General features: G+C 39.6%; 2 protein-coding genes across 5 annotated transcripts in view; one reads left to right on the top strand and one right to left on the bottom strand.

Moving 5' to 3' along the window:
• Positions 1 to 326: 326 nt before the first annotated feature.
• Positions 327 to 17,352, top strand: LOC141766994 (NAD-dependent protein deacetylase sirtuin-3). The gene is made up of 8 exons (XM_074634252.1): positions 327 to 642; positions 7,536 to 7,767; positions 8,600 to 8,779; positions 9,689 to 9,921; positions 10,266 to 10,366; positions 10,463 to 10,624; positions 10,700 to 10,912; positions 16,777 to 17,352. Exons 2-8 carry the CDS (start codon positions 7,544 to 7,546, stop codon positions 16,957 to 16,959), a joined length of 1,296 nt encoding a protein of 431 aa, XP_074490353.1. The 5' UTR covers positions 327 to 642; positions 7,536 to 7,543; the 3' UTR covers positions 16,960 to 17,352.
• Positions 7,810 to 26,072, bottom strand: part of ric8b (RIC8 guanine nucleotide exchange factor B) — a 29,771-nt gene continuing 11,508 nt past the window's right edge. For 2 of the 4 annotated variants that reach the window (XM_074634225.1, XM_074634226.1), the window contains exon 10: positions 17,408 to 21,429. In XM_074634225.1, the coding sequence (XP_074490326.1) occupies positions 21,324 to 21,429 (106 nt within the window). In that variant the 3' untranslated portion in view covers positions 17,408 to 21,323. Of the gene's footprint in view, positions 8,247 to 17,407; positions 21,430 to 26,072 lie in introns of those variants that run through there. The other 2 variants (XR_012593724.1, XR_012593723.1) reach the window with 2 other exon arrangements.

Raw genomic sequence — 26,072 nt, 5'->3', positions numbered from 1 at the left:
AATTAAATATAAATTCTAAATTGTACAACAAATAAAATGTAAGGAAAGGAAAAGATGAATAACAAAAAATAAAAAACAAACAAACAAAAAAACATTCGGGGTCTGTTAAACAACTGGAATAAATTTAAAATGTCTAAACAATTTAATAGTTTTTTAGTTAATTGAGAATTTTTTTGTTTTAAGTTATCAATCATGTTCAGTTATGTTTTAATATCACACTAATATATTCATCATCTAATCATCTCTCTGGGGTTGGAAAGCGGAAGCGCAGCACCACGTGACTCTAGCTCTGGTTTCCCGCCAGTATTCGTAATGAGTTTTTTAGTACCCGGAAACCGTAGCGGAGTGACAGCTCTGTCAGCTCTGTCCCATCCATGCTCTGTTCTCTATAACAGCTCTGAAGCTCAGTGTAGTTCTGACTGGAGCTAAAAGAGAGTTAGCTTTAAGAAGAAGAAGAGACTCTTCAATGACTTTACTGAATCAGATGAAGAAGACCTTAGACCTGACTACCAGCTGCTGGAGGATATAAACTCTCAGGTTAATGATATAGAAGTTTAGAGAGTTTCCTTTTGGACGGGAAACATCTCGAGAGACTCAAACCAAGTCTGTCTGTGGTCATCTGGTCATCAGTCAGAGAGAGAGGTAAGGTTAGCTGGTGATGCTAGTGATGCTAATGCTAGCCCTGTTATAATGGTTATGGTGCTGATGGAGGTCTGGTCCACCTTTTAATAACAATGAGCTACTTTAGTTTTATTTATTTTTTATTTTATTTTTTCAGTGCTTTAGTCTGAATCTGTTTAAATTACCTGACTTGACTCAAATACTTTATTTCAAAAGTTTAATACAATAAATTCACATGTTCAGATATTTCATTACAATTCTGCAAAAATATATTACAGTATAAAAATAATATTAAAATAAATTATAAATTGTACAACAAATAAAATGTAAGGAAAGGAAAAGATGAATAAAAACAATTCTACAAAAATATTTACAGTATGAAAATAAATGATACAACAAATAAATATAAGGAAAAAAAAGATGAATAAAAACAACAAACAAACATTCAGGGTCTGTCAAACAATTAAAAATACATTTTAAATGTCTGAACAATTAAATAGTTTTAGTCAATTTAGATTAGTTAAATAAGTTATCAATCATGGTCAAATATGTTTTAAAATTAAAAAAGGAGGGTATTCTTTTAAGCCATATCATTTTATGTATATAATATTTTGCTAGGATAGTAATCAAATGAATTATGTAAATCTCATGAAAGATGTGTTTTTTTTAATACAATATATTTGCATGTTCAGATTTTTCATTACAATACTGCAAAAATATTTTACAGTATAAAATAATATTAAGATAAATTAAATGAATCAAATTATATAAATCTAAATGAAATAAAATTAATAGATAAAATACCTTAAAATAAAAAATATATAATGAAAAATAAGTAACATAACAGCACAATGCTATTCAGTTTATAATCCTGTACAAAAGAGAACTAACATTTTACTCAATAATTATGATTAACTTTCTTGTGATGTGCTCATCAATGAATCACAGGAGGGATAATCTACTTGCACTGCAGTACACTGATTTATAACAGATTATATAGTGAATGGAGCCATCACTTTTAAAACAGTGTATGTGTGGCATTGGTTGATGTTTGTCATATGTAATGAGACTTTGAGTTCCAGCAGGTGGCAGCGTGGCCTCACTGCTGTCAGTAACTCCCCTTTTAATACATCCATGTTTCCATGGTAACTCCTCTGTTTGACTTCAGACTGACTGCAAGGAATCTGTCAACTTCTTTATTTTGAGCACCTGAACTCTTTCAGCATTGCACATCCAAAAGTTCTTCTTCCTTCTTCTTCTTCCTTCTTCCTTCTTCCTTCTTCTTCTTCTTCCCTAAAAATCAGGATTTTTATTTGCTAACGAGCTAGGTAATGGTCCTTTTTAGGGTTCACCGATCCGACTATTTCAATCCCGATACCAATACGATACTGAGTACTGATCAGATACCTGTGTTTATTAGTAAGCTGTATGTCTCACTGTGTGGAAGAGACTGGGATCATTCTGTTATGTGTAAGGTAACATCAGGCTGGACTTAAACATCGCTTTCATAACTTTGTGAAACAAATTGTAACAAATAAATATCAGTATAAATTTACTAAATTGTTATTTATTATTAAAATAATAAATCGTACACCAGCAATTTAGTAAAAAATCTTTAAAATTATCAGGAATTACAGTTCAAGTGTAAATATAGAAAAAATATATACAATAGGTATTTTTGTATTGTTTTTAACGATATACTGTGTGTGTGTGTATATATATATATATATATATATATATATATATATCATCATATTGCCCTGCCCTAAGTAGACCTGTGCTTTCAGTGTTTATTTTCACATCCCGCTCTCTCAATGAATTTACACGGTTGCACAAATAACATCACATTATCCCATTACTGGTAGATTGGTGTTTAATTTGGGGGCTGGTAAATCCTCAGAGGACATTAGTTAACCATCAGACCCACCGGGCCGAATTAGCTCTCCACCCTCCACCTTCCTCCTCCGTGTGAGCAAACAATACACTGACACAAATTAGGACTCGCTGCTTTGTGTCAATTGAGAGTCCAACAAAGATGCTACACGGAGTGATATGTCATTAGTGAGCAGGTGGGGAAGGACCACATCGAGCTGTTGCCTCTCCAACTAAGTAATGAAGAGGTTCCCATGGCGACCAGGCGGCCTGTTGCCATCCCGGTGTCATGGGGGGGGGGCAGCGGAGATCAAAGTCGGCTACCCTCAATCCTGCTGTAAGTGGAGGGTTAAATGCTGGGGTTGCAGGAGGAAAGCCCCTCATTAAACTTAACCAAATGTCCTTTAAGACACAGCTGACATGTTGCTGCAGAGCAGAGTACCAGGTGGAGGATTCTAACTCTCAACTCTCTAGAAACAGACCTCAGACCGTCTGCAGGTTCAGGCTGCTGCTGCCGACAGCGAACGAGGATCTAACTATTCATGTATGAACGAGGGCTGCAAGATTAAGGCCAAAATGATAATCACGATTATTTATTGATTTTAGCGACAACATATTTTTATTGCACTTTCACATTAAAGGTCCCATATTATAAAAAAAAGTGAGATTTTCATGTTTTTTATATTATAAAGCAGGTTTTAGTGCTTTATATAAATACTGTTAAACTATCAAAACACTCAATATACAGAGGAATACACACAGCCCGTATTCAGAAATTGTTTGTTTGAAACAAGCCATTAGGATGTTTACTTCCTGTCAGCTGATGTTCTTCTTCTTCTTCTTCTTCTTCTTCTTCTTCTTCTTCTTCTTCTTCTTCTTCTTCTTCTTCTTCTTCTTCTTCTTCTTCTTCTTCTTCTTCTTCTTCTTCTCATCACTTCTTCTTCTTCTACTTCTTCTTCTCATCAATGAGCAGTTAAACATCGAGGAGAAACTGCTGTTGCATCTTTGTTTTGTTGTTTTGACACAAACCGTTCTCCTGCTGCTCTCAGCCTGTGTTTGGTTTCTTCTGGTCTCGGCCTGTAAAGATGGATTAGAGGGGTAACGGTGAGCACCGAGGTGTGTTAGGACTGTCCTAATTAGATGACTGTAACCCTCATATGAGCAGCTCCACTCCTGGTGGTCCGGTACTGGGACACACTGGGACACACTGGGACACACTGGGACACACTGGGACACACTGGGACACACTGGGACATGCTGTCATTCATACAGGGATTTATTCGTCATTAAAGAATAATAATAATATTTGTGGCACAATTAGGCCTTTATCAGATAAAAAAGTGGACATTTAAAACACTGAAAAGCAGACTGATCTCACAAAAATTCACTTTTGTGCACCTGTACATGGGACTTTTTTTTAATATACTTTTAAAAAATGGCATAACATCAGTTTTAATTTGTTTTAGTTTGTTGCTGAAGTGTCCTCCATTTATTCAACATTGCACCTTGCTGCTCTGTTTTCACGGGTTGTAACCTGTTTGTCTGAAAACCTGCTGCTGCCTCCGCCTCACTGCAGCCTTACTGCAGCCTCACGGCAGCCTCACTGCAGCCTCACGGCAGCCTCACTGCAGCCTCACGGCAGCCTCACTGCAGCCTCACTGCATCCTCACTGCAGCCTCACTGCAACCTCACGACAGCCTCACTGCATCCTCACAGCAGCCTCACTGCATCCTCACTGCATCCTCACTGCAGCCTCACGGCAGCCTCACTGCAGCCTCACTGCATCCTCACAGCAGCCTCACTGCATCCTCACTGCATCCTCACTGCAGCCTCACGGCAGCCTCACTGCAGCCTCACTGCATCCTCACTGCATCCTCACAGCATCCTCACTGCAGCCTCACGGCAGCCTCACTGCATCCTCACTGCATCCTCACTGCAGCCTCACGGCAGCCTCACTGCAGCCTCACTGCATCCTCACTGCATCCTCACAGCATCCTCACTGCAGCCTCACTGCATCCTCACTGCATCCTCACAGCAGCCTCACTGCAGCCTCACTGCAGCCTCACGGCAGCCTCACTGCAGCCTCACTGCATCCTCACAGCATCCTCACTGCAGCCTCACTGCAGCCTCACGGCAGCCTCACGGCAGCCTCACTGCATCCTCACAGCATCCTCACTGCAGCCTCACGGCAGCCTCACGGCAGCCTCACTGCATCCTCACTGCATCCTCACAGCAGCCTCACTGCATCCTCACTGCATCCTCACTGCAGCCTCACTGCATCCTCACGACATCCTCACTGCAGCCTCACTGCATCCTCACTGCATCCTCACTGCAGCCTCACGGCAGCCTCACTGCATCCTCACAGCAGCCTCACTGCATCCTCACTGCAGCCTCACTGCAGCCTCACTGCATCCTCACTGCATCCTCACTGCAGCCTCACTGCAGCCTCACGGCAGCCTCACTGCAGCCTCACTGCATCCTCACTGCATCCTCACAGCAGCCTCACTGCATCCTCACTGCAGCCTCACTGCAGCCTCACTGCATCCTCACGACATCCTCACTGCAGCCTCACGACAGCCCAACTGACTGCTGTTTTTTCTCTAGAAGTTTCTCCTCTCTTTTCCGATCAGTCAGTTGACAGAAAAATAATTTAAAGGTCCCACATCGTGCTCATTTTCAGGTTCATACTTGTATTTTGTGTTTCTACTAGAACATGTTTACATACTTTAATGTTTAAAAAAAAAACTTTATTTTCCTCATAGTCTGCTGTATTCACCCTCAGTCTGAAACGCTCCGTTTTAGTGCATTTCAATGGAATTGCAACAGAATTGCGTTGCTAGGCAACAGCTTGTATATTGTATATTTGTGACATCACAAATGGACAGAAATCCTGACGGCTTGTTTCAAACGCACAATTTCTGAATAAAGGCTGTGTGTGTTTCTCTGTGGATTAAATTTTTTTATAATTTCACAGTATTTATATAGAACTTAAACCTGCTTTATAATATAAAAGACATGAAAATCGCACTTTTTACAATATGGGCCCTTTAAAAATTTTGATCATTGATTATTTAAGTTTATTAAAGCAAAAATAACGAAAAATCTTCTGTATCCAGCTTCTCAAATGTGATGTGTCACTTTTTTTCTCAGGAGGAATGCACCTCAGTGCTTTATTTATTGTTCTCGGTCTCGTTGGTCATTTGTGTGAACGACTCTTTATTCTGCATGTGTAACTTTTCCAGATGTGATTAGAGGCCGTGTTGACGTATTATTGGGTCTGCCGCCTCTGCACCACAACATCTGTTTGAGACCTTTAATAACCGGGCTGGTGATTTATTGGCTGCACTCAGCAGCGTCTTTTTGAGAGGAGTCCTGACAAAAGCCGAGCCCGTCGCCCTCCTGCTGTTTTTAATAGTTCCTCAGGATGTGCAGGGAGGATAAAGAAACGGTAGTAATATGTGAGCTTCAGCTTTTAAGGAGGCAAAGTGAAAGAAGATTGAGTGTCTAAAATAAAAGTAGTTCGGAGATTTTTAAGATTGTTCAAAGGGTTGTCTACAATTCTAATTTACATACATTTAAAGCATTTTCTTTAAAGGTCCCATATTGTAAAAAGTGAGATTTTCATGTCTTCTATATAATAAAGCCGGTTTAAGTTCTTTATAAATACTGTGAAAGTATCGAAGCGCTCAATATACGGAGTAATACGCACAGCCCGTATTCAGTAATTGTGCATTTGAAACAAGCCGTCAGGATTTCTGTCCATTTGTGATGTCACAAATATACAATATTTAGACCATTACACGGTTTTAAACGTAAACATTCTAAATGTGTCCCAGTTTATTTCCTGTTGCAGTGGATGTGAAAAACATCAGCTGACAGGAAGTACACATGGACCCAAACTGTTTCCTAGCAACGCAATTCTGTTGCCATTCCGTTGTAATGCACCAAAACGGAGCGTTTCAGACGGAGGGTGAATACAGGTATATTCAGACAGACAGCACGAGGAAAATAATGTGTTTTTTGAACATTACAGCATGTCAACATATTCTAGTAGAAACACAAAATACAAGTATGAACCTGAAGATGAGCTGATATGGGACCTTTAAATTTAGCAATTAAAGAAAAGCTTTGAGACTCCATGGTCCCACCGTCGGCTCTCTGTGAGCCTTCAGTGACCCCGTCTCCTCCTCTCTCATCCCCTCCGGAGGGCGATAAGGTGCTTCTGGAGAAAAGCCCGTCTTATCTCCCCGCCGCCCTCTGAAGCAGTCGTGTTTTATGGGTTGTAGCTCTTTTGTTTCCTTGTCCGCTGATCACTCACAGCCATTCCTCATGGAAGTTGTTTGAAGGCCTAGAATAGCTTTGGAAAAGAAACCCCCTTCCTCCTCCTCCTCCTCCTCCTCTTCTTCTTCTTCGTCTCCTCTGTTCCCTCTTTATTGAATCCCGCCTCCGTATCATTTATCTCTGGACCCCCCCCTCCTCCTCTCCTCTTCTTCCTCAGTTTGAGGGGGCCGTTAGAGGGGCATCCTCTTTTCTCTCCCAGCTGGGTTTGTTGACACACAGTCAATCTACGGTTCCCTTTCACCTCCGCCACCCCTCTTTTAACTCCCCACCCCTCAGCTCTATACCCTCTGCTTTCCCTGAACAGTAAAGCTGCCACAGCTGTGGACTGTATTAGCATAGAGGGGGTGGGGGGGGGTTGCTAAATATATTGCAGTCATTACCTTTTGTTCAACAGTTGACAGTTTTAAAACATCTCAGCTTCTCTCTGTGCGAAGGGGAGTGAAGAGAAAAGGATGATTTCAGTGTGACAGCGTTTTAAATACGGGACACAGAAGATGGAGGGGAAGCAAATAATTGAAAACAAGTCAAAATCTAATTAGAAAAAAAGGATTCAAATAAAACATTGTTTTCATGTCTGACATTCAAATGTATTTTGTGCTGATAGCACGGAGGGAAATAAAGGTGTATTACCGCTCATGAGCTGTGATTGATGTTTCATTTAGAGCTCAATGATTTGATATTTGTTTTCTTGCTGTCAACAGGTGTTGGAATGAACAGGTCCAGGTCCAGCTCGGATAAAAAAGCCCCCCAGCCTCCAGTCACCAGGATAACCCGCAGCTCCAGTTCCCAGACCAGGCACACGGACCCCGCAGAGACCCGGGAGGACTCTGGGCCGGGTCCCTATGGAAAACAACGAAGGAAGCAAACGGACTCTGCTTTGGCCCGGGACCTCAGTCAGATGAGTGTGAGCGGACAGGACGGTTTACCTACGAGGTGGGTCAATTACAGCAATCAAATATGAGACCATAAATAAGAGCAGGAGGCCACACTGTTTTATCAAGATCAGGGATTAACAAACAATTAATAATTTACATGCACATAACTTATACACAAATACCTGTACATACATTCAACAACACAAAGGCCTCCCTGCAACAGATCCCCAGGTTGGACCGGAAGCAACATCTGGTCACATATATATTAAAAAGTGGTCCCAGATTAAATGAACATCATTTTTTGAACATGTGATAGTCAAGAGACATGCAGTATGTTCAAGTATAACTCTGTGCCAGATAGCTAGACATGGTTTCTTGTCTGTGAGCCCGTTGTAAAACAGGACTAAGACCCTCCACCCTCCCCCTCTGTGGTGGAGTGAACTCCGTTTGTAGTCACACTCACAGCTCAATGAAGCTCCTTCTTTAAGGTGGAGGGGATAAATACAGCGGCCACTTCGGGACCAACTTCCCTCTCTCCTGCAAGGAAATAAATAAATAAGTCTCTATTTTACATTTAGGACATTATGAGGAGGAACCTGCCTTCAAATTACTGCACTGTCTTGGAGACAAATGACCCCGGTCCTATAACAGACACTCACAGACATTCAGGCATCCTTCCACATCTCTTTTGTTATCTGGATATTTAGCTATTCCCCCCGTATCTTTACATTCGGATTACATCTGATCAGGAAAATAATGTCAATCAGCAGGTAATTTTGTCCCAAAAATCCTGTTTGAGGAGATTATTTCTCTGGTTATACATTAAATATTCAATATAAAATCATATGTTGCAAGTAATTATGTCAGGGATCATGTGTTCTGCTCTCTAGTAAAGAGAAGATGTCCAAAGGTAGCAGTGACCCTGCACAGACCGGTCAGTCCTCAGGATCCAGGTATGGTCGGGGCGGATTAGCCTCTGTTGCTCGGCTGATGAAACTCGGCCGCTGTAAGAACGTGGTGGTGGTGGCCGGAGCAGGAATCAGCACAGCCAGCGGCATCCCAGACTTCAGGTTGGTGTCTCTACACCCTCATCTTCACCTTTCTCTTTAGTATTATTATATGAGCCTTTCTACCTGTAAGTGTTAACCTGTTGAGTGTAGGGATGCATCGATACCACTGTTTTTCAGATCGAGTACAAGTACTTACATTTGGGTACTCGCCGATACCGAGTACCGATGGGAGTACTTCTCTGTGCCTAAAGACCCTCGTTAACAGCCAGCTGGAGGGTGTGAGCGACACACGGCAGGCTGGGGAGTCCCGCATTACGAGGCGGTGCGCCGCCCCCGGCTCTAGGTCAGCTTGGAAAGGCTCGGGGTGAAGGTGCTTTCCGGGGCCGTGGACAAAGCGTCACCGGGGCGGACTGTCCTTAGTGCGCCCCAAACGTGCCGTGTCCCCAGGACGGGGCTCGGCCCACGTGAAAGGCGCCAGGGGTCAGCGGCGATGTCTGCAACCCACCCGACCCGTCTTGAAACACGGACCAAGGAGTCTAACGTAAGCGTGAGTCAGAGGGTGCAAGCAAAACCCTGTGGTGCAATGAAAGTGAGGGCCGGCGCGCGCCGGCTGAGGTGGGATCCCGGCCCAGCGGGGTCGGGCGCAACACCGGCCCGTCTCGCCCGCACCGTCGGGGAGGTGGAGCGGGAGCGCGTGCGATAGGACCCGAAAGATGGTGACAAGAGGTTAACGTCACGCTGCCGTGAAGTGGTATCGATGCCGCTGTATCGGAGCCGTTTTGCGAGTACGAGTACATGAGCACAGTATCGGAGCCGATACCCGATACTGGTATCGGTATCGTGCATCCCTAGTTGAGTGGATATAGAAACTGCCCAGGAAAAAAAAAGATGAGGAAGCCACTTACTGTTAGCTGCTCTTTAATGAAAGCATCACCATGTCAAAGTGCCTGTATATTTCCCCATTTTCAGAACTCCAGGAACAGGTCTTTATGCCAACGTGGAGAAGTACAACATCCCTTACCCAGAAGCTATTTTCAACATCGACTACTTCTCCAACGACCCTCAGCCTTTCTTCTCCCTGGCCAAGGCTCTGTATCCCGGCAGCCACCGACCAAACTACATCCACTACTTCATCCGCATGCTTCATCACAAAGGCCTGCTGCTCCGAATGTACACCCAGAACATCGACGGGCTGGAGAAACGTGAGTGAGATCTTAAATTGAACAGCTAGCTGAAAGCGCATCAAGTTTTTCATTACAAGTACAAACATACGCAGTAAAAATTAAATCAAAATACATTCCCATCACCTGAGAACTTATCTCCTTTTTTGACTTATTGTCATTGAAGACATTACTTTTAGTTATCAAGGACAACATACCTGTACACTAATTACATCAATATGAATATATGTATATGAATTCATATATGAATGTATATATGACAGAAACTAAAAGGTTATTATGGGATTTTTGCCCAATGATGCCAAAATTATTCTGCCTACTGCAGCTTTAACATCCGTTATAATATCTATTAACTTTGTTCACAGAGTGTGGCATCCCAGATGACAAACTTGTGGAAGCTCACGGTAGTTTTGCCACAGCTGCCTGTCACCTGTGCTACACTGCGTACCCTGCTGAGGAGGCTAAGGTATGCCTGACCCCACGCTCAAAAAAAACATTCAGATTTAATACAGTAATTCATTTGATGCTGGAGTAACGCTTTCTTCTTTTGTTTGTCTTGTAGCACGCCATAATGAATGACGACATCCCCGTATGCACATTCTGTGCAGCAACAGTTAAACCTGACGTTGTATTTTTTGGAGAGGACCTTCCTCAGAAGTATTTCCTTCACGCTGAAGACTTCCCCAAAGCAGACCTGCTAATCATTATGGGCACATCTTTACAGGTCGGGTTCTAGTACAGCTTGTGAGCAGATTAACTCTGAGATCAGTTATGTCTGAACAAAGATTCACTGTTTCAGATTGAGCCGTTTGCCAGCCTGGTGAACACGGTGCGCTCCACCGTGCCACGTCTCCTCCTGAACCGACACGCCGTGGGTCCCTTTGAGAGGGTCCCGCTGCGGAGAGGAGACCACGTGGAGCTGGGCGACCTGGAGGTCACGGTCCGGAGTTTTGCTGAAATGCTCGGCTGGAACGATGAGATTGAGGAGCTGATGAAGAGCCAGGAAACACTGGTAGGTTGCATTTTAAACGCTGGGCCTTCAAAGAGAAGTTGTTGCAGGTTATGGAATAAGTCACGTCTATGAGTTCTTGACTTTACCTTTTGTAAAATCCAAAGAGAAAGTGGGGAACACAGAGCATTGATGATATACAATGATGATATATAAACCGAAGCCAGTGGAGATACTTACTGAAGAGGACTCCACTGATTTAACATGGCACTCTTATATCATTGTCAAACTCAGGTTTTTTATAAAAGTATAAAAATTGACGTAGCAGAACCAGAAATATATATATATATATATATATATTTTTTATTCCACCCATTCTTTTTACTTGGCGCCTACATTACCCAGAGTTCAACTCAACCGTCAACAGTTCGGTTAGAGATTCGGGTGTGTTAATGCTAGAAGTCGTGGCTAATGGAGCCTCGAGCCTTAAGCAGAGTTTAGGAGTGGGCTGCAGAGGTGAAAAAAGTCATAATATAGCATGTTATATGTGTCAAAGTATAGTATGTAAAGAAAAAGTCAAACTTTATAATTTCGAAAAAAATCATCGTAGAGTATGCAGAGAAGTTTTTAAAAAAAAGTCAGATATTCTTTTTAGTTTTTCAACATACTATACTATGACTTGGGCTACACGATGGTGCAGTGGTTAGCACTGGCGCCTCACAGCTAGAGGGTCGCAGGTTCGAATTCGGCTCTTGGCCCTTCTGTGTGGAGTCTGCATGTTCTCCCGTGTTAGCGTGGGTTTTCTCCGGGTACTCCGGTTTCCTCCGGAGTACCCATGTCCAAAGACATGCAGGTTAGGTTAATTGTTGACTCTAAATTGCCCGTAGGTGTGAATGGTTGTCTGTCTCTATGTGTCAGCCCTGCGATGGACTGGCGATCTGTCCAGGGTGTACCCCGCCTTCGCCCAATGTCGGCTGGGATCGGCTCCTGCGACCCCTAACGGGATAAGCGGTTGCAGACATGATGGATATACTATGACTTGTTTTTTCAACATGACCTTTCTTCAGCATACTATTTTATTTTAGCTATTATTATTTTAGCTGGCCGTGACTTTTTTTGACATATTATTCTATAACTTTTTTTCCACGTACTATACTGTAAGGTCTTTTTAATTTTTTTTTCAACATACGACACTTTTTGAAACTTTTTTCAACGTGTTATACTATGACTTTTTTTCGACACTACTTTTCGACACTACTACACTACTAGAACTTTTTTACGATTTTTTTTTTTCATACAATACTATGACTTTTTTTTACTTTTTTTTTCATAAGAAGTCATAGTATATTATGTCGAAAAATTTCATGAAAAAAAGTCATAGTATAATATGTCAAAAATTTCATGAAAAAAAGTCATAGTATAGTATCTCGAAAACTGTCATGAAAAAAGTCATAGTATAACACGTCGAAAAATTTCATGAAAAAAAATCATAATATAGTATGTCGAAAAGTTCATGAAAAAAGTCACATAGTATGTTGAAAAAATTCATGAAAAAAAGTCATATTATAGTATCTCGAAAAGTTTCATGAAAAAAAGTCATAGTATAGTATGTTGAAAAAATTCACCGTAAAAAGTCCTGGAATAGTATGTCCAAAATTTTTATGAAAAAAAGTCATAGTGTAACATGTCGAAAAATGTCATGAAAAAAAGTCATAGAACAGTATGTCCAAAATTTTTATGAAAAAAAGTCATGGTATAGTATGTTGAAAAAAGTCATAATATAGTATGTTGAAAAATGTCATGAAAAAAATCATGGTATAGTATGTCAAAAAATTTCACCGAAAAAAGTCCTGGAATAGTATATCCAAAATTTTTATGAAAAAAAGTCCTAGTGTAACATGTCGAAAAATTCATGAAAAAAAGTCATAGAATAGTATCTCGAAAAATTTCATGAAAAAAAGTCAAAATATAGTATGTCGAAAAATGTCATGAAAAAAAGTCATAGTATAGTATGTCGAAAAATTTCATGAAAAAAGTCATAATTTAGTATGTTGAAAAAATTCATGAAAAAAAGTCAAAATATAGTATGTCAAAAATTTCATGAATAAAAAGTCCTGGAATAATATATCCAAAATTTTTATGAAAAAAAGTCATAGTGTAACATGTCGAAAAATGTCATGAAAAAAAGTCATAATATAGTATGTCGAAAAATTTCATGAAAAGTCATAATATAGTATGTCGAAAAATTTCATGAAAAAGTCATAATATAGTATGTTGAAAAATTTCATGAAAAAAAGTCATAGAATAATATCTCGAAAAATGTCATGAAAAAAATTCAAGATATAGTATGTCGAAAAAAATGTCATGAAAAAGTCATATAGTATGTCGAAAAATTTCATGAAAAAAGTCATAATTTAGTATGTTGAAAAAATTCATGAAAAAAAGTCATAGTATAGTATCTTAAAAAATGTAATGGAAAAAAAGTCATATAGTATGTCGAAAAATTTCATGAAAAAAAGTCAAAATATAGTATGTCGAAAAATTTCATGAAAAAAAGTCATAGTATAGTATGTCAAAAAATTTCACTGTAAAAAGTCCTGGAATAGTATATCCAAAATTTTTATGAAAAAAAGTCCTAGTGTAACATGTCGAAAAATGTCATGAAGAAAAAGTCATGGTATAGTATCTCGAGAAATTTCATGAAAAAAAGTCAAAATATAGTATGTCAAAAAATGTCATGAAAAATAGTCATAATATAGTATGTTGAAAAAATGTCATGAAAAATAGTCATAATATAGTATGTCGAAAAATTTCATGAAAAAAGTCACATAGTATGTCAAAAAATTTCACCGTAAAAAGTCCTGGAATAGTATATCCAAAATTTTTATGAAAAAAAGTCATAGTGTAACATGTCGAAAAATTTCATGAAAAAAGTCATAATTTAGTATGTTGAAAAAATTCATGAAAAAAAGTCATAGTATAGTATCTTAAAAAATGTAATGGAAAAAAGTCATATAGTATGTCGAAAAATATCATGAAAAAAAGTCATACAGTATATCCAAAATTTTTATGAAAAAAAGTCCTAGTGTAACATGTCAAAAAATTTCATGAAAAAAAGTCATAGTATAGTATGTTGAAAAAATTCACCGTAAAAAGTCCTGGAATAGTATGTCCAAAATTTTTATGAAAAAAAGTCATAGTGTAACATGTCGAAAAATGTCATGAAAAAAAGTCATAGAACAGTATGTCCAAAATTTTTATGAAAAAAAGTCATGGTATAGTATGTTGAAAAAAGTCATAATATAGTATGTTGAAAAATGTCATGAAAAAAATCATGGTATAGTATGTCAAAAAATTTCACTGAAAAAAGTCCTGGAATAGTATATCCAGAATTTTTATGAAAAAAAGTCCTAGTGTAACATGTCGAAAAATTTCATGAAAAAAAGTCAAAATATAGTATGTCGAAAAAATTCATGAAAAAAAGTCATAGAATAGTATCTCGAAAAATTTCATGAAAAAAAGTCAAAATATAGTATGTCGAAAAATGTCATGAAAAAAAGTCATAGTATAGTATGTCGAAAAATAGTCATAATATAGTATGTCGAAAAATTTCATGAAAAAAGTCATAATTTAGTATGTTGAAAAAATTCATGAAAAAAAGTCAAAATATAGTATGTCAAAAAATTTCATGAATAAAAAGTCCTGGAATAATATATCCAAAATTTTCATGAAAAAAAGTCATAGTGTAACATGTCGAAAAATGTCATGAAAAAAAGTCATAATATAGTATGTCGAAAAATTTCATGAAAAAGTCATAATATAGTATGTTGAAAAATTTCATGAAAAAAAGTCATAGAATAATATCTCGAAAAATGTCATGAAAAAAATTCAAAATATAGCATGTCGAAAAAAATTTCATGAAAAAGTCATAATATAGTATGTCGAAAAATTTCATGAAAAAAGTCATAATTTAGTATGTTGAAAAAATTCATGAAAAAAAGTCATAGTATAGTATCTTAAAAAATGTAATGAAAAAAAGTCATATAGTATGTCGAAAAATATCATGAAAAAAAGTCATACAGTATGTCGAAAAATTTCATGAAAAAAAGTCAAAATATAGTATGTCGAAAAATTTCATGAAAAAAAGTCATAGTATAGTATGTCAAAAAATGTCACTGTAAAAAGTCCTGGAATAGTATATCCAAAATTTTTATGAAAAAAAGTCCTAGTGTAACATGTCGAAAAATGTCATGAAGAAAAAGTCATGGTATAGTATCTCGAGAAATTTCATGAAAAAAAGTCAAAATATAGTATGTCAAAAAATGTCATGAAAAATAGTCATAATATAGTATGTTGAAAAAATGTCATGAAAAATAGTCATAATATAGTATGTTGAAAAAATTCATGAAAAAAAGTCATAGAATAGTATCTCGAAAAATTTCATGAAAAAAGTCACATAGTATGTCAAAAAATTTCACCGTAAAAAGTCCTGGAATAGTATATCCAAAATTTTTATGAAAAAAAGTCATAGTGTAACATGTCGAAAAATGTCATGAAAAATAGTCAAAATATAGTATGTCGAAAAATTTCATGAAAAAAAGTCAAAATATAGTATGTCAAAAAATTTCATGAAAAAAAGTCATAGTATAAAATGTTGAAAAATTTCATGAAAAAAAGTCAAAATATAGTATGTCGAAAAATTTCACCGTAAAAAGTCCTGGAATAGTATATCCCAAATTTTTATGAAAAAAAGTCATAGTGTAACATGTCGAAAAATGTCATGAAAAAAAGTCATTTAGTATGTTGAAAAAATTCATGAAAAAAAGTCATAATATAGTATGTCGAAAAATTTCATGAAAAAAGTCATAATTTAGTATGTTGAAAAAATTCATGAAAAAAAAGTCATAGTATAGTATCTCGAAAAATGTCATGAAAAAAAGTCAAAATATAGTAAGTCGAAAAATGTCATGAAAAAAAGTCAAAATATAGTATGTCAAAAAATTTCACCGTAAAAAGTCCTGGAATAGTATATCCAAAATTTTTATGAAAAAGTCATGGTGTAACATGTCGAAAAATTTCATGAAAAATAGTCATAGTATGTTGAAAAAAAGTCATAGTATAGTATGTCAAAGTGACATCACTTGAGGCTGTTTATCAGATGTTAAGCAGCTCCATCTGGAGCCACAGAGTACATCAGTCGTACACTAACACACTTTAATGTGTAAAATCTCTGCTGTGGCCTCTATTATATATATATATATTGTCATCTTGGAGGATGAAGTTAGGTCCCAGATTGTGGAGATATGGGATCGCTACTGGCTGCAGAATCTCATCCCGATATCTCACTGCATTGAGATGGCCTTCAATGATGACAAGCCTTGTTTTGCCAGTGAGGGAGATGCCCCCCCACCCCCCCCACACCATGACACAGCCCCACCAAAAAGCTGTTACTCCATTGGTGCTACAATCAGCATAGCGTTCTCCGCGTCGTCTCCATACTTTGACCTGCCATCCAACTTTAACAGACAGAACCTGGACTCATCACTGAACATGACATTCCCCCACATGTTCAGGTTCCATTGTCTGTGTTGTCGACACCAGCGCCAACGGGCCTGACGGTGAAGGGCAGTCATTGCAGGCTTCCTGGTAGCCTTATGACAATACACTGTTTAGAGCATTTTGGCAAATTTTTCTTGGGCGCTACCCACATAATCAGCTGTGCTGCTCATCCCACAAATGCATGATCCTTACAAGTTGGACATCATTGCGAAGCTAAATAAACAGGCTTTCCAACGATGTAAAATACAATGACCATTAGCATTGATACAACAGAGAAATAATCCACCAAACACAAGTTTAACAACTTTGTTTTTCCAGTTTATATATAAAACACTTGCTGACTATGGTAGTAATGTCCCTCTCTGCAGAGCATCCCTACATTGATAAGCAGCCCTACATGTTGTCAGAGCAGAAGAGCTCCAGAGCCTCCAGGTGGGACGGAGACATCCAGGTCCAGACCAGGAGGTCAAAGAGCAGCCAGCAGCGGCAGCGAGGAGACCGACTCAGAGACGGACAGCAAAAGCTCTGCATCGTCCAGCCGGAGCAAATGATGCTGCATGTTTCATAGAAGAAGATGGAGACAGTTTGTTCTGTCCTTAGTTCACACTGAGACTATTCTCCTGTTAACTGTAAACACACGTCACCTTTCATCTGCTCATTTTCTGCTAGTGGGAAATGTCTTTTGTTGTCTACATTGGAGAGATCTCACCTCCTCATGCTACGGTCACATGGAAGTCAGTCTATCAAGCTATCAAGTATATTTAAAGCACTTATTTCAGAGGGAGGGCCCGTCCTCCAGAACACTAAGAACAATATATCTGAGGCCCTGGAACAAGAACGTTTCTTCAGGTGTTTTCTACGTTCCACGTCTGTAAACTTGTTAATGTTTCGTATCAGCACAACACTGTATTTTAAACATTTAATAAAAAATATTGTGTAATTTGCATCTTTTGTTTTATAAGGTTTATGTAGTATGAGTCCAAAAACACTAACACAAACTATTATTATTCTCCAGTTTATTAACATTTCAGTTTAAGCCTCACTACATAAAATAAGTGCGGTGCTATTTACAGTATGTAAAGTAACTGCAAAAAAGAACAAAATTATTACTATGACATTTTGTTTTTACAGATGGAGAAGTGATCGACATGCAATTTTGATTTATCCCACTATGACTGTGGAGGAAAAAGAAAGAAGGCATTTACACAGGAACACAAGAGGAAGAACAAATGATTTACATATGAGTCACAAATTTAAAGAGAAAACCTGAAAGAATTGAACAAATGTTATAAAAGGCCGCTGAATGGTTTGATAAATAGTAGGTATGCTAATTTTGAAAAATGTTCTTAACCGATAACCGACCCTCGTTAACCGATTATTAATCCAGTTCACCGTCCGGGAGCGTTAACTTAGCAGCTACGATGCTGCGTTCACTGTCTCCAGTTCACCGTCCGGGAGCGTTAACTTAGCAGCTACGATGCTGCGTTCACTGTCTCCAGTTCACCGTCCGGGAGCGTTAACTTAGCAGCTACGATGCTGCGTTCACTGTCTCCAGTTCACCGTCCGGGAGCGTTAACTTAACAGCTACGATGCTGCGTTCACTGTCTCCAGTTCATCGTCCGGGAGCGTTAACTTAGCAGCTACGATGCTGCGTTCACTGTCTCCAGTTCACCGTCCGGGAGCGTTAACTTAACAGCTACGATGCTGCGTTCACTGTCTCCAGTTCACCGTCCGGGAGCGTTAACTTAGCAGCTACGATGCTGCGTTCACTGTCTCCAGTTCACCGTCCGGGAGCGTTAACTTAGCAGCTACGATGCTGCGTTCACTGTCTCCAGTTCACCGTCCGGGAGCGTTAACTTAGCCGCTACGATGCTGCGTTCACTGTCTCCAGTTCAGCGTCCGGGAGCGTTAACTTAGCAGCTACGATGCTGTGTGTAGTGTCGCGGACATGCAGCCACTTTCCCAGTAAAAGTCTCCACCGCACATTTAGTTTAGTTTAGCAGGTTGTCAGCTGTGTGTCTGCCCGGCGGAACTTTAGCGAGTGACCAACAAACAGTGTGTGTGTTTGTGCTACATTAGCAGCTCTAGCATTGCCGGAGGCTTCGTGCTCGCCGCCGCCACACGTAGTCTGAGTAACTTTAGTGAGTGTCCAACAGACCGTGTGTGTGTTGGTGGTGAGTGTGAGGTTGTTGGTGGCGTTCTAGTTGTGATCGTAGGTGTAGCAGTGTGTGGACAGTTTATTTGTCGGTGAATAAATGCTACTAAACTACAACTCCTCCGCTCCGCTCAAGAGAGCCGGAGACACCGGAGCCAACTTCCTGTATCCTGCAACTCCGGCTCCGCCTCTTAAGGTGGACTGTTAAGGTGGACCAGCTTTTCTCCTTAAAGAGACGAGCTGCTTCTCTGAGCCGCTCAGCTTTTGAGTTCATTATTAACATTTCTTTTAACCGATCGCGTTAATTATTAACATCCCTAATGAGTATTCATGTTTTGTGAAACCTCTGCTCTCTCTGGCCGTTACAGTCAGACTTCTATGAAGTTGTTCAGGAGACTCGTGGTGCTCAAAAACCTCACTGAGACACTTTGTTGGTTTTCCCTTTGAATTTGTGACCCGTCTGTATATCGGACCTTTCGTGGCTTTTCAAGCCGACAAAAAAACTTGTTTGATTCGTCCGATGAAATTCAAGATGACTCAAAAGGTTCAGTGTTTTGTGGCTGTGCGCGGCAAACTCCAGATAAATTAAATATTCATTTGTATTCTACTTATGGGTGTTATTATGTGTGTGAGTAGGCAGTAGTGGTGACTCAAGGGGTCAGGTGAAAAGTGTGCTCATGATTATTAACTATTAAACGACCGTCTTTCTGTAATAACGACACACGCTCTCTGGTTAAAGCAATATTCAGCTTCTCTGGATTGTAATCAGCAATTTGTTTAAATACAACGAGCGTATCAGTGAGCTAACGCCGGGTTTCAGCTCCCGATCTGGTGTGAACTTTTAACCAACCGTGCAACTTTTTTCAGAATTGACAGCTTTTATATTAAATTAATTTGTACCAAAGAAGATCGAGTTTATACAGACAATAAATTTGTATAAAATTAGCAAAAAATTCAATCTAGAAAAAAAACAAAACCCACATCACTTAGAACGGATTTTAACATCATGCAGATTTGGCAAAAGTAAAGTTGATTAGAAAACAATCGTTGCAGTTTTACACATTTCTTTGTCAAAGAGTCCACGACAGGAAAACGTTGCATTTAAGTCTTACTTCTAAATGTCAGTGACACCACAGTAAACCAACAAGCCCTGAATTCAGAAGGTTTCCTTGGCGACTAACTGGTGATAAAACTACACAACTGAACATGGACTCACTGTGAGCTGCAGGTTAAATCTATCCACACCGACACCGCCTCACTTCTAGATATATACGTCCATCCTGTGGTCCGTACGGGACACGTGATTATAAACCAGCAACTAGGGTCAATGATTTCATGTTTAAATGTGTGTGTGTGTTTATAATGAATCATCTAGAAATACACAAAATCATCATGTAGCCGGAAAAATTATATCAACGTAAAAAAGTGGGGGAAAAAATCACAGGTTGAGGAATGATTATTCAGACCCAATGACACTTTTAACAAACTCTGTTTTCAGTGATTTATACAAACTGATCCAGCAAACTAGGGATGCACCGATACCGAGTACAAGTACTTACATTTGGGTACTCGCCGATACCGAGTACCGATACGAGTACTTCTCTGTGCCAAAAGACCCTCGTTAACAGCCAGCTGGAGGGTGTGAGCGACACGCGGCAGGCTGGGGAGTCCCGCATACGAGGCGGTGCGCCGCGACCCGGTGCGACTGTCGACCGGGGCGGACTGTTCTCAGTGTGTCCCGACCGCGTCGTGCCCCCAGGGCGGGGCTCGGCCCACGTAAAAGGCGCCAGGGGTCTGCGGCGATGTCGGCAACCCACCCGACCCGTCTTGAAACACGGACCAAGGAGTCTAACGCACGCGCAAGTCAGAGGGTGCAAGTAAAACCCCGTGGCCCAATGAAAGTCAGGGCCAGCGCGCACCGGCTGAGGTGGGATCCCGGCCCAGCGGGATCGGGCGTATCGGTCGTATCGGGTGCATTGGTGTCGTTGTGTCGGAGCCGTTTTGCGAGTACGAGTACATGAGCACAGTAACGGACCCGATACTGGTATCGGTATCGGCGCATCCCTACAGCAAATAATGATATTATTACCTCTATTGTTTTCAACTTATGGAGCGGTAGAATAAAGGAGGAAAGGTGCAGCAGTAACCACGGAGACCTCCGTGCATCATGATGCCGCCGCAAGAGTCTTTCTGCCGCGCATCGAGTCACTTTGGAGAAAGTCTTCCTGCTGCGTCGGGACACGATGAGCTGTGTCCCAGCTCAGGACCGGATCACCACAAGTTACATCTCTAGACTGAATACGTACTGAACGGGTCGGCCTAGATTATATATCGCTACACCTGACTGAAACGTACAGATAAATAGAAGTTATACGGGTTACCATTAATCTCATATATTATTGACCAGTTTGTTACACTAAAGCTCGTAATGTTAATGTAAATGTAAACTTGTCCCAGTTATCACGATTTAAACTTTTCTCAGTTTCGGGCGACTTCCTGTTAAAAAAACAGTTAAAACCAGTTAAAAAGCGGATCCTAAATTCCACCAGTTTAAGTAAATAGAGACGATGACTTATCGGGAGGCATCAGGACAGCGTGTTGACTTACTTCAGCTCAGTGACGGTAGACTGGTTCAGCCAGCTTCTAGCTCCTCTGACTGACCCCAGCTTCCTTCAGAAGGATCTAGACCTTGAGATGGGACACAGCTCCAGATGTGTTGGGGGCCCAGTCTGGGAAATGTGGCCCGAATGTGCAGCGCAACTAGTCAGAGTCTGATCCCGAGTCCTCGGGGGGATCACAGAGAGTTTCTTCAAGAGGTGCTAACGTCCCGTCGGGCCGGACGCCCATCGGCCGGATCACGTTCTGCCTGTGGACACAAAGAGGAAAAACATCAGAGACATCATCCCTCGCTGGACAGAGAGACGTTAGACAGGAAGGTTAGGGGTGTCCATAATTAACCGTTTAACCGGCATTAAGCATTAAGCATCGTAGCTGCTAATTTAACGCTCCCGGACGGTGAACTGGAGACAGTGAACGCAGCATCGTAGCTGCTAAGTTAACGCTCCCGGACGGTGAACTGGAGACAGTGAACGCAGCATCGTAGCTGCTAAGTTAACGCTCCCGGACGGTGAACTGGAGACGGTGAACTGGAGACAGTGAACGCAGCATCGTAGCTGCTAAGTTAACGCTCCCGGACGGTGAACTGGAGACAGTGAACGCAGCATCGTAGCTGTTAAGTTAACGCTCCTGGACGGTGAACTGGAGACTCCCGTCAACCAATATCTGTTGTGCTCCTGCAGCTGGTGCACCGCTGCATGCGAGGCACAAATCTTGTCGGTTAACGGTTAATCATCGGTTAACGAGGGTCGGTTATCGGTTAAGAACATTTTTCAAATTGAGCATGATCATGGTCCAGGGTCTGGACCATATGACCAAATGGTCTCTCCCGATAAACAGTAGGTCACGTCACATATCGATAACGATGCATATCACCATATAGCAGGTTTTCTGATATTCAATAAATATTAGTCTATATGGAATATCCACAGGGTTTAGTCTTTTTTGTTTCCTCTGTGAATTAAATACTTGAGTATTCAGTAGGTTAAAGAGTATTTTCTCATTTCATTACCATGATCAGATTTTCTGAGAGTTAGTTTGTGTTTGTTTTCATAAATTTAGAAAACGTAATTATCGTTAGATGATTTCATCACGATATGATTTTCGTTGAAAGACGATAAATGATCATATTGACTTATCACCGGGTCCTTTCACGGAGAGTCTTCAGACGGCTTTTACCTCTACATCTTCACTCTCTCACATCCAGAACTCAAGGACCCTCCTTCTAACCCCCCCCCTTATGGACACTTGCCCCTGTCTGGTCATCCTCTCTGCTCTCCTTCTTCTTCTTCTTCTTCTTCTTCTTCTTCTTCTTCTTCTTCTTCTTCTTCTTCTTCTTCTTCTTCTTCTTCTTCTTCTTCTTCTTCTTCTTCTTCTTCTTCTCCTCCTCCTCCTCCTCCTCCTCCTCCTCCTCCTCCTCCTCCTCCTCCTCCTCCTCCTCCTCCTCCTCCTCTTCCTCCTCCCTCCTCCTCCTCCTCCTCCTCCTCCTCCTCCTCCTCCTCCTCCTCCTCCTCCTCCTCCTCCTCCTCCTCCTCCTCCTCCTCCGGCAGTTCAATTACAGGATCAGCGCTCAAACTAATCTCCTCAAAGCCGTGGGCTGCCCCTCCATCCTAATCCAATTATACCTGCCCTGTGTGCCCCCCCCCTCCCTCCAACATGATTTATCAGAGAATTATCCTCCGCCGATTTAAAAAAGGACTCATTTCCATTCATTAGGAAAGAGATTCAGATATAAATGAGCATGTAATTCCTGCTGATTCCTCCAATTAAATTTAACTAATCCTGGGAAAACTGCAGGTTAAGTTCTTTGACAGGAGACGGAGGAGATGGAGACCTGTGGTCCTCCGTCAGAGAGGAGGCATCACACCAGTCAACAGCCGTCTCTCACTGGTTAAAGTCAGGCAGGTAAAACGAGGACTAACGAGACAAAATAAACACAAACATGGAACAACATCTCTCCCAATTAGCCCAATAATAACCCGTCCTGTCCTCCGGAGCAGTGACGGAGGACTGAGGGTCTGGCAGATGGAGGACAGGGTGGATGGGCTGCAGACTATGTGCTAATTGGAGGAGCAGTTAAGCAGTTAGGGGAGCACATTCTTCCAGAGCTCTGACCGATCTCCGTAGAGCCGGTACTGAGGAAGCTCCTCTCCTCGTCATCATCAGGAGGAGAAGAAAGAAGACGCAGCCTCAGAAAGGAATCTTCCTCTTCAAGGCGCACGTGCCTCATTACAGCTCAACCCCCCCCCCACCCCTTTGGCTTGACAACAACGAGGTCAGCTTTCCTATGTCTGCACGTTTTGTCCACCCGTGTCTCTTCCTCTTTCGTTCACGTTCCACCGAGATTGCTTTGTTGTTATCTGAGCCTCTGTCTCAGTCCACTCCCTGTCTGGCCAACGACTCCTCAGACTGACAAGAAGAAAGTCAGGACACACGTGTTATCAAAAACCTGAATGCATCACACATAAAGGAACCGGGACCGACGAGCCGGCTGTGTGTCCCAATTAGGTGATAATTAACGGAGCTGTGGTAATGACGCGGCGGCGGCGTGCTGGCAGCTTCCATTTACTCCGGCTGAATGCTGCGGCGTGCTCTGGAAGGCCTAATTGAAGCCGCGGCTGACGGCGGGAGATTCTTCCTTTGATGAATCGGTTGGCAGGGAGCGAGCTCACTGTTACCTTTGTACAGGCATTGTGCTGGACTAGCGTTAGCCTCTGCTCACTAAGGAAAGGTCAACACAAATACAGCAGAGCTCTCTGAGGAGGAAACAATGAATAATATGAATGAGGAGAGCAGGAGAAGCAACAGCTGCTCAAACTGAAGAACTTAATGATCTTAGTCAAATAATGAAGAGTGTGTTTCCTCTAAAGAGACTTCTGAGGCATCTTCAGGTTGTTTCTTCAGCAGGAGATCTGAAAACCTACGATACTAGGACGTTTAGGACAAACTATATTATCATTTTAACACGACTTGTCTTATAACATCCTATACTGACTTTTTATGACTTTTTTCAACATACTATTACTTTTTTGACATAATGTTCTGTGACGTTTTTCAACTTACTATACTATGACATTTTTTTTAACTTTTTTGCAGCATATTGCATTACGATTCTTTTTTAACATACTACACAATGACTTTTTTTTTAAACTTTTTTTTTAACAATTGGACATAATATAATATGACTTTTTAATAACTTTTTTCGACATATACTATGACTTTCTTTTACTTAAACATATTATACAATGACTTTTTTTATTTTGGACGTACTATACTATGACTTTTTTAATTTTTTAATTTTGGACGTACTAAACTATGACTTTTTTTTTTATTATTTTGGACGTACTAAACTATGACTTTTTTAATTTTTTAATTTTGGACGTACTAAACTATGACTTTTTTTTTTATTATTTTGGACGTACTAAACTATGACTTTTTTTTTTTAATTATTTTGGACGTACTAAACTATGACTTTTTTTTTTTATTATTTTGGACGTACTAAACTATGACTTTTTTTTTTTTTATTATTTTGGACGTACTAAACTATGACTTTTTTTCGACATACTACTATGACTTTTTTGTACTCTTTTTTTTACATGCTATATTGTGACTTGTGAAATAGCTCAGTGTGGTCGATATCTGGTTGTAATATCTGGAGGTTGTGGGTGATTTTTTCCCCCGACATATTATATTATGACTTTTTTCAACATACTCTGACTTTTTTCCAGATACTATACTATACATACTATACTATACTATACATACTATACTATACTATACTATACTATACATACTATACTATACTATACTATACTATACTATACTATACATACTATACTATACTATACTATACTATACATACTATACTATACTATACTATACATACTATACATACTATACTATACATACTATACTATACTATACATACTATACTATACTATACTATACTATACATACTATACTATACTATACTATACTATACTATACTATACTATACTATACATACTATACTATACTATACATACTATACTATACTATACTATACTATACATACTATACATACTATACTATACTATACTATACATACTATACTATACTATACTATACTATACATACTATACTATACTATACATACTATACTATACTATACATACTATACTATACTATACATACTATACTATACTATACATACTATACTATACATACTATACTATACTATACTATACTATACTATACATACTATACTATACATACTATACTATACTATACTATACATACTATACATACTATACTATACTATACTATACTATACATACTATACTATACTATACATACTATACTATACATACTATACTATACTATACTATACTATACATACTATACCATACTATACTATACATACTATACTATACATACTATACTATACTATACTATACTATACCATACCATACTATACTATACCATACTATACTAAACATACTATACTATACCATACCATACTATACTATACCATACTATACTAAACATACTATACTATACCATACCATACTATACTATACCATACTATACTAAACATACTATACTATACCATGTCTTTTTTTCGACATACTATACTACGGCTTTTTTTTCAACTTCCTTTACCGTGACTTTTTTTCGACAAACTATTTTTTTTTCAGCATACTACACTATGATGTTTTCGACACACTATATATTCTACATATTAGAATTATGATTTTTTTCAACATACTATACTATTATTATTTTGTACTTCTTTTGACGTACTATACTTTGACTTTTTAATTACACATTATACTTTTTTAGTTTTTTATGATATTTTTTATAACATACGTTGTGCATTTACATGCAGATTAGGAGCCTGGTGGAGACTAAACC

The sequence above is a fragment of the Sebastes fasciatus genome, chromosome 4 (assembly GCF_043250625.1).
Source record: "Sebastes fasciatus isolate fSebFas1 chromosome 4, fSebFas1.pri, whole genome shotgun sequence".
In the NCBI taxonomy this organism is placed as follows: domain Eukaryota; kingdom Metazoa; phylum Chordata; class Actinopteri; order Perciformes; family Sebastidae; genus Sebastes; species Sebastes fasciatus.
Note: the sequence above shows the minus strand (reverse complement) of the source record. Positions and strands in the feature narration are given on the sequence as shown.

Bases quoted from the DNA above. Each gene is read 5' to 3' on its own strand.
- LOC141766994 (XM_074634252.1), top strand. From the start codon at position 7,544: ATGAACAGGTCCAGGTCCAGCTCGGATAAAAAAGCCCCCCAGCCTCCA. The intron at 9,922-10,265 runs GTGAGTGAGATC...CTTTGTTCACAG, and splicing joins CATCGACGGGCTGGAGAAAC to AGTGTGGCATCCCAGATGAC. The intron at 10,913-16,776 runs GTAGGTTGCATT...CCCTCTCTGCAG, and splicing joins TGAAGAGCCAGGAAACACTG to AGCATCCCTACATTGATAAG.